The 16,901-nt window shown below is 39.5% G+C and overlaps 1 protein-coding gene across 5 annotated transcripts; it reads left to right on the forward strand.

Moving 5' to 3' along the window:
• Window positions 1-6,585: 6,585 nt before the first annotated feature.
• Window positions 6,586-16,221, forward strand: zgc:153867 (uncharacterized protein LOC337226 homolog). 5 transcript variants are annotated; one of them, XR_009428577.1, is made up of 6 exons: window positions 6,586-6,777; window positions 8,900-8,927; window positions 10,472-10,615; window positions 12,544-12,717; window positions 12,865-13,038; window positions 14,502-14,706. XR_009428577.1 is itself a non-coding variant. In XM_059541539.1 (6 exons), exons 1-6 carry the CDS (start codon window positions 6,601-6,603, stop codon window positions 15,749-15,751), a joined length of 630 nt encoding a protein of 209 aa, XP_059397522.1. In that variant the 5' UTR covers window positions 6,586-6,600; the 3' UTR covers window positions 15,752-16,221. The 5 variants fall into 5 exon arrangements, 4 of the variants coding, with proteins under 4 accessions (XP_059397522.1, XP_059397523.1, XP_059397524.1 ...); XM_059541539.1 differs by lacking the exon at window positions 14,502-14,706 and adding an exon at window positions 15,723-16,221 and having other exon boundaries at window positions 12,865-12,942; XM_059541540.1 differs by having other exon boundaries at window positions 12,865-12,942; window positions 14,667-14,706.
• Window positions 16,222-16,901: the final 680 nt, after the last annotated feature.

Consider the following 16,901-nt stretch of genomic DNA (forward strand, 5'->3'; position numbering starts at 1 on the left):
CCCCAAACCCCCACCCCCCCCCCCTCCCCGGGAAAAAGAAACTCCACAGTTATTCGATAGTTATTCATTTTTTATTTTACATGTTCACACAACAACTCTTTAAAAGCAACAACCTGAAGGATACAGTAGAAAACAATAGAGAAGCATTAAGATCTCACCTCAAGGAAAAGCAGTTATAGTGTTTTCATTTTATTACGTGTTTTCATTTACCCCATCATTTAAAGCGCTAAAACCAGCTGTCAGATGTTTTCGCGCCACTCCCGGTTGCTGAGCAGCTGATTTTGACAGCTGCCTGTCAGAGTGACACAGTCGTTTTTTAGGATTGTAAATCTAGTAAAAGAAATGGACAAATACAAGCAGGGCCGCTGCTGGCCAAATGGGTGCCCTAAGCAGGATTGTATTTTTGTATTACATGCAACTTATACATTACTATATACTTTAACTTATACATTACATATTTTTTTTAGACCATGAAAGCATCCTCTGCAAAGATGCTCTATAATTAAATGTTAAATGCATCCATTATTAAAAGCAAGTCATTAATAGCAGGCTATATTTATATGAGTTTGTTTAAAAATGAATACATGCTAATAGGACTGTTATCAGTAGTGTAATTGATCTGGTTCTGACAAATTAATCAAAGATTTAATATATATCACGTGACACATTAAACTAGCATTTCTACTCGTGGAGATCACATATAGGGGGAACATGAACTGATGGGGCTTATTTGAAGTAATTTAATGAAAGCCAATGAACAATATGCCAAAGACAAAAGCCAATGAGCTAGCCGGACGCTACACGCTCCGGGCAGATAGAACGGCAGATGACTCCGGCAAGACAAGAGGTGGTGGATTGTGCATTTATGTCAACATAGCTTGGTGTACGAACACTGTAATTGTTGGGAGACACTGCTCAGCTAACCTAGAGTTTCTCATGGTTAAATGTAGACCTTTTTATCTGCCACGGGAGTTCACTTCCACCATAATAACCGCAGTCTATATTCCACCGGATGCTAATGTCAAGCTTCCTTTGAACGAACTTCATGCAGCCATTAGTAAACAACAGACTGCTCACCCGGAGGCTGCTTTTATTGTCGCGGGTGATTTTAATCACTGCAAATTAAAGACAGTGCTCCCCAAATTTCACCAGCATGTTTCCTGCCACACCAGTGGAGACAAAACTTTGGATCAAGGTTACACAAACATTAATGGAGCTTACATCGCGAACCCCCCCCCCCCCTCCCCCACCTCGGACAATCTAATCACCTTTCTTTGTTTCTCACCCCTAAGGCCGGTGACACACTGGCTGCGTGGCGTGAGCGTCGCGTGTCTGAAGCGTCCCAGAAGCGTGGCGGATTCTGTGTCTTTACACACCAGAAGCGTGCCTGGCGCGGTGCTGGCGCGCTGCTGCTGTAGAGGGAGACAGTTGACAGACCAGGCTCTTGTCTTCATGACAACAATATCAACTTTTTTTTACACACCTACACCTACGCCTACTGATAAAGGACACCGTCAAAAGTATTGACGGCTAAATAGATTATGTTTGACAGGTGCAATATTTGAAAATCGATAATTATTTATTTATTTTTTAAATTACATTTATATCTGAATTTATGTCAACCTATAGACTTTCAAATATCAAAATATCATGAATTCATATGTATTTGTGTACAAAATGACATAAAAACACATTTTCCTATTATATTTTGCCTGGAAACGCTTCCAACACGCGCGCGTGTCGCGGTAAAAATAGGCGTCGGTTCTATTTCTAGCATGCAGGCGTTTTCCGCGCCTGAGACGCGCGACCCACGCAGGCAGTCTGCAAGCTCTAACCTGTTAACATGGGAGCCGAATTAAAAACGGACACGCCACGCAGCTGAGACGCTTGCGCCACGCATCCAGTGTGTCGCCGGCCTAAGTATTCACCCCTCATCAACCGTGTGAAGCCATCAGTGAGGACCATCAAAGTGTGGCCAACTGGAGCAGACTCTACTTCAGGTTTCAACACACTGACTGGAGTATGTTTGCTTCTCAGGCTGCCTGTGGCTCTCACACGGACATTGATATCTACACCTCCTCTGTACTGGATCACATCAACACCACCATTGACAGTGTTACAACAGAGAAACAGATAACAACATATCCTAATTAGAAGCCATGGATGAACAAGGAGGTGCGACTTCTGCTGAAAGCCCGCAACACTGCCTTCAGGTCAGATGATGCTCAGGCCTACAATAAATCCAGGGGTAACCTGAAAAGGGGCATCAAAAAGGCCAAGTACTGCTACAAGCTGAAGGTAGAGGAACACTTTTCCAACTCTGACCCCCGACGCATGTGGCAGGGCATCCAGATCATCAGTGACTACAAGTCAAGCAACTACACTCCAACGGTCACGGACGTCTCCTTCCTTAACGAGCTAAATGACTTCTATGCTCGCTTCGACAACGACAGCAAGGAGACGGCCACCAAAATCACACACTCAGCAGACCACCAAACCCTCAAACTCACCTCCACAGATGTCCACACTGCATTGAGCCGGATCAACGCACGCAAGGCTGCTGGCCCAGATGGCATTCCTGGACGTGTGCTTAGGGCTTGTGCAGAGCAGCTTGCAAGGGTCTCTCACCCAAGCAACTGTGCCAAAATGTTTTAAGTCCACATCCATTGTGCCAGTACCGAAACACTCCTCCCCAAAGTGCCTGAATGACTGAATCCTGCCTGAATCGCCCCGTAGCACTCACACCCATCATTATGAAGTGCTTCGAGCGACTGGTCCTAGCACACCTCAAAGACTGCCTTCCACCCACACTGGACCCACACCAATTTGCCTACCATAGGAATAGGAGCACAGAGGATGCAGTATGCACAGTGCTGCACTCTGCACTCACACACCTGGACCATAACAACACGTATGTTAGGATGTTGTTTGTTGACTTCAGTTCAGCATTTAACATCGTCATTCCCTTCACAAAACTTGGAGACCTGGACATTAACACCTCCCTCTGCAACTGGATTATGGACTTTCTGACCAAGAGGCCTCAGCAGGTACAGCACCTGGCCACATGGTGCGCTGACAATAACCTGCTCCTTAACACCAATAAGACTAAGGAGCTCATTGTGGACTTAAGGAAGAAGAAAGGAAGCACGCATGACCCCATCCACATTAACGGGATGGTTGTTGAACGTGTCTCCAGCTTCAATTTCCTGGGAACCACCATCTCGGAGGAACTGTCCTGGGCCACAAACACCTCCAGCCTGGTCAAAAAAAATCACCAGCGCCTTCATCAGCTGTTTTCATCCATCCTGGTGAACTTTTACCGGTGTGCGATCGAGAGCATCCTGACCAGTTGCATCACAGTCTGGTATGGGAACTGCTCAGTGGCTGACCGCAAGGCACTGCAGAGGATGGTGAAAACTGCCCAACGCATCACAGGGACACCACTTCCTGCTCTTGAGGACATCCAGAGGAAACGCTGTCTACGACAAGCTCGCAGCATTCTCAAGGACTCCTCTCACCCTGACCATGGACTGTTTAACCTCCTGCCCTACCGGAGGCGCTTCAGGAGCCTCCGGACAAGGACCACAAGACTCAGGAACAGCTTTTTCCCTAAAGCTGTCTCCTTGCTGAACTCTGCCCTCTGACACCCCTTAACACCCCCCACACCACACACACAGACTCCTCCCCCTCTTCAACACTACATCTGACTGATTTATTTATTTATTTACAACAAGCAAAAAAACAGTAACTTGTTATTACTTGCACTACTGTCTGTTCATCCAGGAACACTGAATAATCCATTTGCACACTGAAATATTTTCTATGCACTTTACTGTCCATTGCAATAGTGTAATTATGTTCATATGTTCATAGTTCTGCCTATAGTGTACATACACTTTTACATAATCCACCTGTATAGTATGTTCATAGCACACCTATCTGTATATCATGCTAATAGTATTTAAAATCTGTAAATTATGTTCATAATACTTATCTGTATAGTTATTGTACATATTGTAGACCTTGTATATTCTGTACTTACTGCTTATTGCACTTCTGGTTAGATGGTAACTGCATTTCGTTGCCTTGTACCTTACATGTGCAGTGACAATAAAGTTGAATCTAATCTAATCTAATATAATCTAATCTAATCTAATATAAACTTTCTGACTGTGTGGGGCAACTGATTTTCCAATATTGTCCAGGGGCTTGTACAATATCATAAAAGTGTTAAATTGAATTACTGAATTATTAAGACTTCGATATGCGACTGTATTTAGGAATCATTTTAAAGACTTTTCCCCTTTCCAAATACCCACACTTGAGGTCTTAGTCACTTGAGAGCATGTGTACGTGACAGCGCATGCACAAGACTGTCCCCATTCTTAATAATGCCAAAGCACAGCATCCTTAACACACACTAAACCTCTCCAATACTGCTCCGGAGCGCTATACAACGCTTAGTGTATCCCATCATGCATCATGTTTTGGAATTAATCGTGAGACTTTTTGCAGAGATCTCACAAGAGGTCACACAAACCTTTCTAATGTATGTGAAATATTAATAATAATAATTAGATATTGAGAATAATTTGGTAGTAAAACAAAGTGTTGCACGTTTTCTTGGTGCACAGAAAAGTATATTAATTTTGTACATCATTTAAAACTGCTTTTTATCACTTAATTAGAAGCACCACAAATTAAATTGTCATCTTTAATAGGGACTATTGAAAAGACATTTAGAAGTTTATTTTAAAATGCAAAGTTGAAACTAACTTTGTCATGTTAAGATCGACACACACTTGTGATCTTCATGCTCACTTGGGCCAAATAAAGGAAATGTGCAAAGATGGCAAGTGTGGGTATTTGGACAGTACAACAGTTTAAGAAACCACAAATGCTGTGCAAATGATAACAGAAGGAATGTTTGATAAAAGGGACAAACTATCACAGACCAACCTGCCTCTGTAGCTTTCTGTCTTCTCCATACGATTTATCCACTTGGTTAATTCGGACTGGTTAAAAAAAATATATTACAGTCTATTGAGATTTTGCTGCAAATTAAACAGGTCTGGCGAGCATTTGTAATAACTAAAATGTGCATTAGCTAATGAATTAATTCAGTGTGCCGTTGGTCGCGCGGTGGGGGTCCTGTGTCACCATTGTTCTGATGATCGAGATACAAACGGTGATTTCAAGGCCCATTGAGCGCAATGAATTGTACGTAAAATCTATTAAAGGAAGGAGAACATTGATTATTCGAAGGCTTCCGTAAAATTACAAAGTGCACTAAACATATCTGGACGTATTAGACATGTAGGCCTTAAATTCAATTTAAAACATATTGTTTACATATTGTATGATGATGTGGGTTATTAGTGGGTTTAAAAAATATTCATTTTTAGTGACGTCCTGACAAAATTATTGAATGGCTCAAAACGGAGTTGCGCCATCAGACATACAGACATGATAAGAAGAACAGGTTTAACTCACTTAGTTTGAACATAAATTAGTAGGCAGCTGGTAATATTCAGTTTAATACAATAGGCCTACGAATAGAGGTGGAACCAAAATAGTCTGATTTAGCCTGTAAATAATTTTCACTACAGAATTATTTTTATGTAGCTACTCACGTGGGGCGTAATTAAGAAGGAAAATTGAAGTTTTATAATAGAGTTTAATAGCCCCATTTATTTCGTTTTGGTTTTATTTTGGGCAATACTGACATCTAGTGGTTATAGCCAAGCACTACTTTGTCTTTGTGCTCTCGCTCGACCTAAGCATGTGCTGGTTGGTTCTGTGCATAGAAAAAAAAGAAATTCCTGCCTTTTAGTGATTTCATTGTGAACACATGACCCAGACACTTCGAAACAAAAGGGTTCAGCACACAGTTCACTGGAAATTATCTGTATTATGAATAGCATAAAGATTTACCTTCACTTGAATATTTTTTCAGAAGTGGGTGTCATTATACTTTTGCCCAGCTACATTTATATAGCTACATTTACCCTTTTAATGTAAAAATCATAAATATTCACTATAAAATACATAAACACTAGACAAATTAAATTGATAGTAATACTTCACAGAATCAGCACAAAGAAGCATTGTGGAAGAATGCAAGTGTGAGGGAAATAAGTCCCAGACATTTAAAGAACTGAATAAAAATAGAAATACCAATAAATAACCGTAGGAGATCAAGCTCTTCTGCAAACACACACACACACAGAGGTTTTGATGCAAATGTAAAATTAGTTTCTTTTATACTGATACTGCTGTCTGTCAGTGACATAAACACCCTAACACCCACATATGAACACGATTCTCACCTACATATAAATACAAGCGAAGAGAGTGAAACAGACTCAGTGAGACTGCACTCCTACGCACATGCTCTTCCACTCTTACTGCATGCACATCCAATGCATGAATTCATCCTAGATTATTCCTGCAACCTGCTTGCTTCTCCTGTTTGTTCTTTTCTCTCTTTCTACTATCAGGGGACACACATGCAATTCATCTGACTGAGCTATTTCCTTGATTTTTTTTTTTTTTGCAAAACAGTGGACCGGGAGGAAGGACACCTTTCAAGGTCTAAAGATGGCACCAAAACGAGAACCGTCAATTAAAAAGTCTCCATCAGGGGGAACGTTACCAAGGCATGGACCACCTTTTCCTTGCCCTGCCACAACACCTTCACCCCCAAAACCAGCTCCTGAGTTGAAACCGCGGATGCTGCGCCCCTCTGATTCCCCCTTTGACCCCAGCATGTTAGAGGTAAGTGATGGTCCTGCAACAGAGCGTTTAAAATTTGACATTTCTCCAGCTTATTCTTCATTACTATGGCAACAGTTCTTCTGCATCACTAAAATAGCAAAGGGAAATGTAGCAGAGATAGAATGTGGATCAAAATGGACCAAAAACCCTTTTGATGTGTGAATTTGATGTGGACTTATTATAGATTAATATTTTCTGTATGGCAACACACAGCAACACAAGTATCAGATCTGAATTTGGTAGTAGTTAGCTATGAATAAAACATCGGTGTAATATTCTATCCAGCTTCTGATTACCTCAGCATAGCACACAGAAAACTGTGTCAACCCATCCCTCAAATCTTAAGAGAATACTAGAGCTATATCAGGATTGAGAAATGGGGCACCAGTGCGGGTCCAGTATAGAGTCCCAGAGCTGCATTGGTGTCACCTTGAATTTTACTTAAATGTGCTAAATAATTTATATTCTTCCTTGTTATATAGGATTCCTTCCTTATTCTCAAATCTAGACTGAAACCAATAGAGCAATGGGTTCATGCCCAATGAACAATGGGTTCATGTAGCCTATATATATATATATATATATATATATATATATATATATCTTTTATTAATTTTCTTTATACATTTTATTCGTTATCTATACGATTCAAAGATATAGCCTACATAAAGCCTACACCTCCATCTGCCTAGGAAGTCAGCATTGAAGTACACAATGGAACCTTGCAAACAAAAGCTTAATCGCAAGGCTTCACAAGTCTACAAATCATCAGCATTGAACATATACACGCTTTGCCAATTGTGTGCAGTCAATCATTATGGTATAGTGATCTGCGCTGGGAGTGTGTCTGTGCACTTATATCATCACTCTTTGTGTAACATGAGACTTCTCCACGACTCCACCCTTCATGGTAGTAAAGGGAATTCAAACTCATTCTCCAGAATCGGTTCCTTCGAACAAGTCTTTTTAAATTATCTTTTTTTATATATATATATAAAAGTGATTCAGCTATTCTTTACGTCATGACGTATCACGCGGTTCCTGACGTCCAATTTCTAGTGAAATGTTCCAGTTTTTTTATTATTAAATATTATGAATACTTTATTATTAATATAATTATTTTATAAATTAATGTTGTAATTTCATGGGTCTTGGTTAATTTGTTGCAGCTATGGTTCAGGCCTAACGTCACTTCTTAGGGGCAGTGTTTCAGTCATGGTAGTGAGCCGGTTTAGCTAATTCTTTGAAAAGATCCGACTCCAAGGAATGATTCATTCACGAATCGGATATCGCACCCCTTCATAATAACTCAGCAGCGCTAGCTCGAGTCATCATCACCACATACTCACGCCGCTACACACACAACCGGAAAACAAACCACTGCAGATATGGTAGGTATCTTGTACACATTTAATTTAAAAATAGGTTTCAGTAGAATGTTTTTCTATATAAACATTACTAAGTTTATGGTTTGGTAACTATATACACGATTAGTGCTAATAATCTGTCGTTAGCCTATTTCATGCTAGCTAACCGAGTTATACGCCTATTAGTACGCTAGAAAGTGACCAAACCTGTGTAAATTGTTCAATGAAATTATTTTACAGAAATCCTAGTGTATGATAGCTAACTTACATTAATTAAAATATTGTGTTTTAGCTTATCTGTCACTCGGTAGAAGGACTGTAAGTTAGCGCACAGTATTAACGTTAGCTGGTTAACGTTAGTTTTAGCCCAGGATAGAAAACTTATCTAACTTTTTCGTGTGGCCTGGAATACTTTCTCTGGCGGATTTTATCGACCCATAGAGGTGTTGCTGTTGTTAGAAATCCCATCTGATTCACAGCTCTGCCGTTGTACATCATTTCATATTCACTGAATGTCGCTCTGTCTCAAAACAGTCTGACTTCAGCGAGGACCAGATTCTTGGTGAGTTTGTGTCTAGTCCAGATGCATGTTACTCTTTATGTACTATTTCCCTGCATTTCTTGCTAGACAACCTGCTTTTCATCCTCCCATCCATGTTATTCTGCTCATCTGTTCCTCTGCCCCTACATTCCTCCTGCTTTCTATCCTTACCTTTGTATTGTTTTCCTCTGCCACTGTTGTATGTCACCTCCAGATTGAGTTTAACTTGGATCAAATACACGGTGAGTCCACTGAAAACTTTTCTGTTCTGATGTCATTTAGTTTGCATGGTGTTAAGGACAACAAGCTGGTGTTTGTGCATCTGATAGCACCTCACCTGCCTCCTTCATTTGAACTGCATTCTGTAATTATTATAAATGAACGGCAAGAATCATAATATTTTTTTTGAAGAGCAGAAATGCATTTTTGAAGTGTAGATCTATCAGCTAATGTGTTTCTTCTCTAGCACGGAGAGTCATATCTGTAGAGGGTGTGTCTGAGTCAGGAAGTGTTGAAACTGCTAACAAAAGAGTGCGAAGTCTTGCTGTGTTAAACCTCTAATTATCAACTCTGAAACTTGACTATTTGAGTTATAATCTGTGATACTATCAGTCGCATTAGCTTTTTTTTTGGTGAATGGCCATTTAAGTTCATATTTGCTCTCGTTTAAGCAAAGGACATTGACATAAAACTCCTCACTCTCCCGTTTTTTCTCTCATACCATATATGGTTAAAAGCTCAATTTAAGGCATGCATGGGAACAGCCACATTCCAGTGAGCAGGAAAAACATTGGAGAGATGGGAGTTTTTTTTTTTTTTTTTTTTTGAAGGGCCTGTCCTAATGGATAACATTCAGTTATTTTGCTGAACTCTGGCTTGGAGTCAAAGGAATAGTTTATTTATAACCACAAGTACTGTAACAGTTTAAACACTCAATAATTGAAGCATAGGCTTTAGGCTTATGTTTAAAGATTAATACATTAAAATTTAATTGTACTGTATTTGTTATATAATTTTTTTAATGGGGTGCTTTTAGGAAATTGTGTGGGTATGTGAATATTCACTATAGAATAATTTTGAAAATGCAGTTAAAATTGTGTATTTAAACATGATTTAATTATGATGTGCATTTAAAATAATCAACTAAATTCAGGAAAATTTAATAAATTCAGTTTTTCAGTACTCTCCTATTTTTGGTCAATTAATATATATATATATGCACTCAAAATACCATAAAAGACCATTCAGAAATCAAGTATTTGTAGATGGTGTGTACTAAATAATAATGGTGTAGTTTGGTGCCAGTAAGTTGCCTAAAGTTCTGCTTAATTAGCTTTTTGGGGATTTTGAATATTTCACTAGCTTTTTAACTTGATCGAAAGGTCTGAGTACTGAGGTATATAATGACTTAATGTGAATGGATAAGATTGGTGTGGTCATTTAGCTTGCCACCTCTAACCTGAATAAAGACAGCAGAAAATAGCCTAGAGTGCCATTAATATTGATGGCTGGTGCAGTATTTCTCTTTGTGCTGATCCATTGAGCTCTTTATATTAAGTCACCCCCTTTAAAGGAATGGCCTGTCATTACATCTCTACAATGAAAGGCATTATATATCTTGTCCTGTTTTTCATGCTGACTAAAATCAGCCATCCTTATTTGTCATCCCTGTTCATTTCAGTTTTTTTCTTTTTTTTTCATGCATGTATTTTGTTCTTCTCTTTTCCTGTTGTCTTTTTGTTTCCCAGCATTTTGTTTCAATAATTTTTTTAATGGATCTCTGCAGAATTTAAAGAAGCCTTCCTTCTGTTTGACCGGACGGGAGATGGGAAGATCACCTATAGCCAGTGTGGGGATGTGATGCGCGCGCTGGGCCAGAATCCTGTTAATGCAGAGGTTCTCAAAGTCTTGGGCAACCCAAAGGCAGAAGGTAGGACAAGACCTGGATAATAGCTGACCTGTATAATCATTGCCTTAATATCATGTCTTATCTTGTCTTTTTCTGTATTTTATAGAATAAGATATTTCAGTTCTCAACCGTATGAATTATCTGCTCAGCTGGTTGTTCAAATTTGTGCTTGCCCTGCCAATATTTTTCTGACCTCACAACAAAAACTTTATTTTTAGTGGCATATATTAATGTATAAAAAAATTATTATATTCATTCATTACCAATGAATCCTCTGCAGTGAATGGGTGCCATCAGAATGAGAGTTCAAAGAGCTGATTAAAAGCATCACAATAATCCATGTGACTCCAGTCTATCAGTTAAGGTTGTGTGAAGTGAAAGGCTATCGAAAAGGGTGTTAAAGGGTTAGTTCGCCCAATTGCAAAATGATGTCATTAATAACTCACCCTCATGTCGTTCCAAACCCGTGAGACCTCCGTTCATCTTCGGAACACAGTTTAAGATATTTTAGATTTAGTCCGAGAGCTCTCAGTCCCTCCATTGAAGCTGTGTGTACGGTATACTGTCCATGTCCAGAAAGGTAAGAAAAACATCATCAAAGTAGTCCATGTGACATCAGAGGGTCAGTTAGAATTTTTTGAAGCATCGAAAATACATTTTGGTTCTAAACTAGCAAAAACTACGACTTTATTCAGCGTTGTCTTCTCTTCCGTGTCTGTTGTAAGAAAGGTTCAAAACAAAGCTCAACAGTACTCAAACAGTACACTGACTGAACTGCTGTGAAGAGAGAACTGAAGATGGACGCCGAGCCAGATAACGAACGAACGATTGACTCGTTCTCGATTCGAGAACCGATGAGCTGATGATACTGCGCATGTGTGATTCAGCGTGAAGCAAACCAACACACAGAGCGTCTGAATCAAACTGATTCTTTTGGTGATTGATTCTGAACTGATTCTGTGCTAATGTAATGAGCCCAGGTAAACCGAAGGCTTGCAATCATCGCCAACGACGCCATTATGTCAAGCGCAAAAGAACCGATGAACCGTTTTCTTCAACCGGTTTATTGAATCGAACTGTCAGAAAGAACTACTGGTGATCCGAAAACCGATGCAACCGGTTCTTGACTCGTGAACGACTCAATGTTTCATTCATTATCTGGCTCGGCTCCGTGTTCATCTCTCTCTTCACAGCAGTTCAGTCAGTGTACTGTTTGAGTACATGAATTACTCCGGGAAATTGGTTTGTTTGACCAATTCAGCCACATTAAAAAAGTTAACATCTTAAGTCATTTGTGGATTAATGCGTATTAGAGATGCGAACCGTTTAAAACGATTCAGTTCGATTTGTTGAACTGGTTCAAAAAGATCCGGTTACATCGAATGATTCATTCGCGAACCGGATATCACCGAACAGACACGGAAGAGAAGACAATGCTGAATAAAGTCGTAGTTTTTGTAAGTTTTCGGCCAAAATGTATTTTCGATGCTTCAAAAAATTCTAACTGACCCTCTGATGTCACATGGACTACTTTGATGATGTTTTTCTTACCTTTCTGAACATGGACAGTATACCGTACACACAGCTTCAATGGAGGGACTAAGAGCTCTCGGACTAAATCTAAAATATCTTAAACTGTGTTCCAAAAATAAACTGAGGTCTTACGGGTTTGGAACAACATGAGGGTGAGTTATTAATGACATAATTCTGCAAATTGGGCGAACTAACCCTTTAAGTTTGTTTAAATGCATAAAAACATGAAGTGACAACATCATTAGGCTGTTATCTCAAACCAACTCTTTCTAGCCCATCATTATTGTTGAGCCCTTTATTTGTGCAAAAAGTAATACTTTGATTAACTATAATAATTACAGGAGTAGTTTTCTCTTACTGGATAATATGGAAATAAATGCTTTTTTGTCTGATTAAAGATTTCTTTGTTTCTTTAGAAATGAACCATAAATTGCTGGACTTTGAACAGTTCTTGCCCATGCTCCAGGCCATCGCCAAGAACAAAGACCAGGGCACGTTTGAGGACTTTGTGGAGGGGCTCAGAGTATTTGACAAGGAGGGCAACGGCACAGTCATGGGTGCTGAGCTCCGCCATGTTCTCACCACACTGGGTAAGCCGACCTGGTCTCCCGAGGAGAGAGAGAGAGAGAGAGAGATATCTCTCTCTAGACATGGTTGAACTGAACATTATGGTGTGTTGGTATGTAGTGCTCTATTTGTGAAACCTTTATAGATGAGTTTATTTATTTTCTTTATAGGAGAGAAGATGACCGAAGAGGAGGTAGAAACGCTTCTAGCCGGACACGAAGATGCTAATGGCTGCATCAATTATGAAGGTTAAACAATCGAATTTGATTATTCATATATGTTCATGATGAGAGCACTCGCTGTTCTACGAGCCTTGTAGTTTGTCTGTACAACTTAAAGGGATAGTTCATTTTCAAATTAAATTTTGGTATGTTTTAACTTACCTCAAGGACATCCAAGATGTAGGTTTCTCTGTTTCCTCAGTATTTCCCATTTTGATATTTTTAGGTCCAACCGTTCTTGTCTGTGACTCACATAATGGATGTCTATGGTCACCACCTCAAAGAGCATGCAAAGAGGAGTCAAAATTAAACAATTCCCCATCGTAAGTACACATTGATGACCTAAGAAACGAAACGAGCGGATTGTGTAAGAAATCAAACAGTATTTATATCGTTTTTACCTCTTGTACACAACCACGTCCAACTGATCTGAGTTCGCGAGTGCTTCCCGATGTGACGTGCACGCGCGCTCTGGCTTTAGTCTGCGCAAGCGCGGAAAGCGCCGGAAGCGATCTCTCGCGCGTGTACATCACTCATTGTTTACACTTACTGCCTATGGTTTACACAGATTTCGGAAGTATTACCTTTCACTGTGAAGATCTAAACATATTTAGACGTACAGGAAATTGCAATGGAAGACGATTTCAATATATCCATAGACGACGTTGAATTTTTTCCACAACCATATTTATTTGAAACCGAATACACAGACCAAGTACTCAGGAGCGATCCGCTGCAGCAGCACGTCTTAAAGCCTCAGAGACAGAGATCTCTTCAAAATTGGTGGTGTTTTAGTAGCAAGTGTTGTGAGATGCCAACAGAAGTAGAGAGCATATGTTGTCACGAATGGAACAACTACAAGATGACGAGAGGACATTAACAGTATCACATCACACTCCTGCCTGACTGAAGATCCTGAGTTTTCTCCGCTGTTGAGCCGCAGCGTTTTGCACGTTGTGTTTAGTTTGCCACGTATAAACTGGAGGCGACGTCCAATGCCAGAGGGACCCAATGGCACGCTGTCAATAGAGTGAGTAATGTTGTATTTTTATTATAAACGCAACGATTATAGGGTGCATTATAAACATTAATTTATTACAATTACTGCATTATATTTCAGACAGTGCAGATTGAAAGCGTAGCGTGTGGTAAACAATGAGTGATGTGCATGCGCGAGACATCACATCCGGGGCTTTCCGCGCTTGCGCAGACTAAAGCCAGAGCGCGCGTGCACGTCATATCAGGAAGCACTCGCGAACTCAGATCAGTTGGACGTGGTTGTGTACAAAAGGTAAAAAATATATAATACTGTTTGTTTTCTTACACAAACCGCTCGTTTCTTGTATTAGGTCATCAATGTGTGCTTATGATGGGGAATTGTTTAATTTTGACTCCTCTTTGCATGCTCTTTGAGGTGGTGACCATAGACATCCATTATGTGAGTCACAGACAAGAACGGTTGGACCTAAAAATATCAAAATGGGAAATACTGAGGAAACAAAGAAACCTACATCTTGGATGTTCTTGAGGTAAGCTAAAACATATCAAAATTTAATTTGAAAGTGAACTATCCCTTTAAGTAACAGTACATTTGAATACAGAATAGATAATTGTGCTGGGAATTACATGATTGTATGAATGTATTATGTTTATGCACCACAATGGAAAAGGAAATATTCTAAGCATATGTAAGTTCCTTTAGCGAGAATCCGATCTTGAAGCATGCCGTAACTGTAACTGATCTTCCACAGCCTTTGTTCGTCACATCATGTCTGGCTGAGAGATGTCTCGGGTGTACGTCTACCTCCTGCCCTCAACATTTAGAACACGTGAAGCAACAATCCATCCAGGCTTTTTCTTTAAAGCTCTCAGATGCGTGTGATTGCATAGCCTTATTATTTTGCTATGTTTACTATAATATATACATTCAGAGAGTAGCTGTGTATCATGCAACATCTAGAGCTAGAAAGCCGGGTTGGATGTAGTTTGAAGGTTTTGACATATGGTTGGACTCTTTCCTATCTCTGCAGCAGCCCTTCCTCTGGCCCCTGGCTGCAGCATGCTCTCTGCATGTGGCTGTCCCTGTGACGGCTCTCAGAGGCGAAAGGGCGACTGCACTGCTTCAGACTTGAGCGCATGTCAAGGGGTGTAGCATAACAGGGGTGTACTGCGTCCTCTTAGATTTGTCTTTTGATATCAGCTCGCTCCCTTCCTGTGCTCACCAAGAAGTGTGGTTGCTTTTATTATTAACTAACCAAACAAATTGCAGTGGTTTGGCTGTTTTTGCTGATCTTTCTCTCCCTTTTCCTGATGGAGGCTGATCCATAGCTCAACTCTACGATCTCTCATTACTGTAGCTGTGCTATAAAACCGTTTCCACTCTAGTCCTGTAGAGGAAAACCAGAAGGAGCTTCTTTAACATTTTCTTGAATCCCAGACCTGGTTAAGTCTTTAAGCTGTGGTTTAGTAGGAGCTAGCCATGATCTTGCTCTCACCCTGTTTCTCACCACTTATGAACGAGAACAACTGGGGAATGGCTTCCAACTACAGCAAAAGTCGCAGGCTAAAGGCAGTTTTTCAAGGCTCGATGAGGTTATGTGAAGGGCATTTGGATGCTATTATTATTAAACATATATATTTTGTAAATATTTGTTAAATTACGTATATTAGTTTTTTAATCATGATAGTTTTAAAGGAATTTTTTCCCAGTTTTATTTATTGACACTGTTTGCTGTAGTTGGGGTCGATCCCCTTTTTGGAACAAATTGGAAACTTAACTTTGTTTTATTTTTCTTTTTTTTCTACAGAGCTCGTCCGCATGGTCATGAGCGGTTGAAGATAAAGACCACAGCTCATTTGTTTTTCTTATTTTCTATGTAATAATTTCTTTATATGCATTTTGTTTTGTTTTTTTCCTATTCATTCCGTCACCTTCATTTGCTTAATGGCTCCAGTCCTTCGCTCGTGTTTGCACTCATTTGGGTATTATTATTAGAAGTGCCTTTATCTTCTTTAAGTTCCCATATGACTCTCCAAGAGGTCCACCTCCTGTCCTGTGGTATTCAAACCATTAAGTGATATGAAAAAGATATCTTGTGTGCCGACTGGTCTGCAATAAAACCTCTCAATGCAGCACATTAGCAGTGTGTATGCAATATCCAGTGTATCCTCAGGCATCTCTGCTGGACTGTGCTGTAGTAGAAATGTTGTGTCCGGCCAGACTTTTGTTCTTGGCCTTTTCAGAATAAATTATGAATCGGAAATGCAATAATATTTGAATTAACTTGGAATGTTCTCACTGTCGAATAAAGTAAATTTTAAACAGAAACTACTTGTATGTCTTAATTTCATATTCGTCAAGAGTCTTGTTTTTTTTAAACCGTGTAATTGTAAATTTAGGGAACATAAGCTTCGAGTCCAGTTGAACTTGCCTCTCTCCTGTTTGCCGATAGATGGCAGTGTTCTTACACTCTGTTGCAAGCTGAACTTGTTTGCATCCCCTCCCCAACCAGTTGCGTTAATTGATTTTAGTTAATTAGAAAAAACAAGCTGTCTGAAGTGAACTTCTTTTGCATTTAGACTAATGCAATTCAAATGATCACTAATTGGTTTGAGGTCAGTGATTTAAATTAAAGGTAAACATTGTTGGCACTAAGATGTTTAGTGTCTTTGGGACTAATTTGTCTCAATTGCTTATGAGAACAAATCACAGGCAGACAGGTATATAGTGGGTTTTAGAACCCATCTTTTTAAGCTCATCTGAATTTAAACCTGCCGTTGTTCCTTTAATTAATTTGAGTAATCTCAATGGTCATTTGAAGATTAACAATTGGTACTGCAAAACAAAGGTTCATTAGGAAATTATATAAAGAAACTACTTTTTGTAATTTTCATTAATACTAATAACATATCTACCAGTCTATATAACAGTACACATCTAATACAGTTTTTTTATGTTTGTGTGTGTGTGTGTGTGTGTGTGTGTG

The sequence above is a fragment of the Carassius carassius genome, chromosome 46 (genome assembly GCF_963082965.1).
Source record: "Carassius carassius chromosome 46, fCarCar2.1, whole genome shotgun sequence".
Classification (NCBI taxonomy): Eukaryota; Metazoa; Chordata; class Actinopteri; order Cypriniformes; family Cyprinidae; genus Carassius; species Carassius carassius.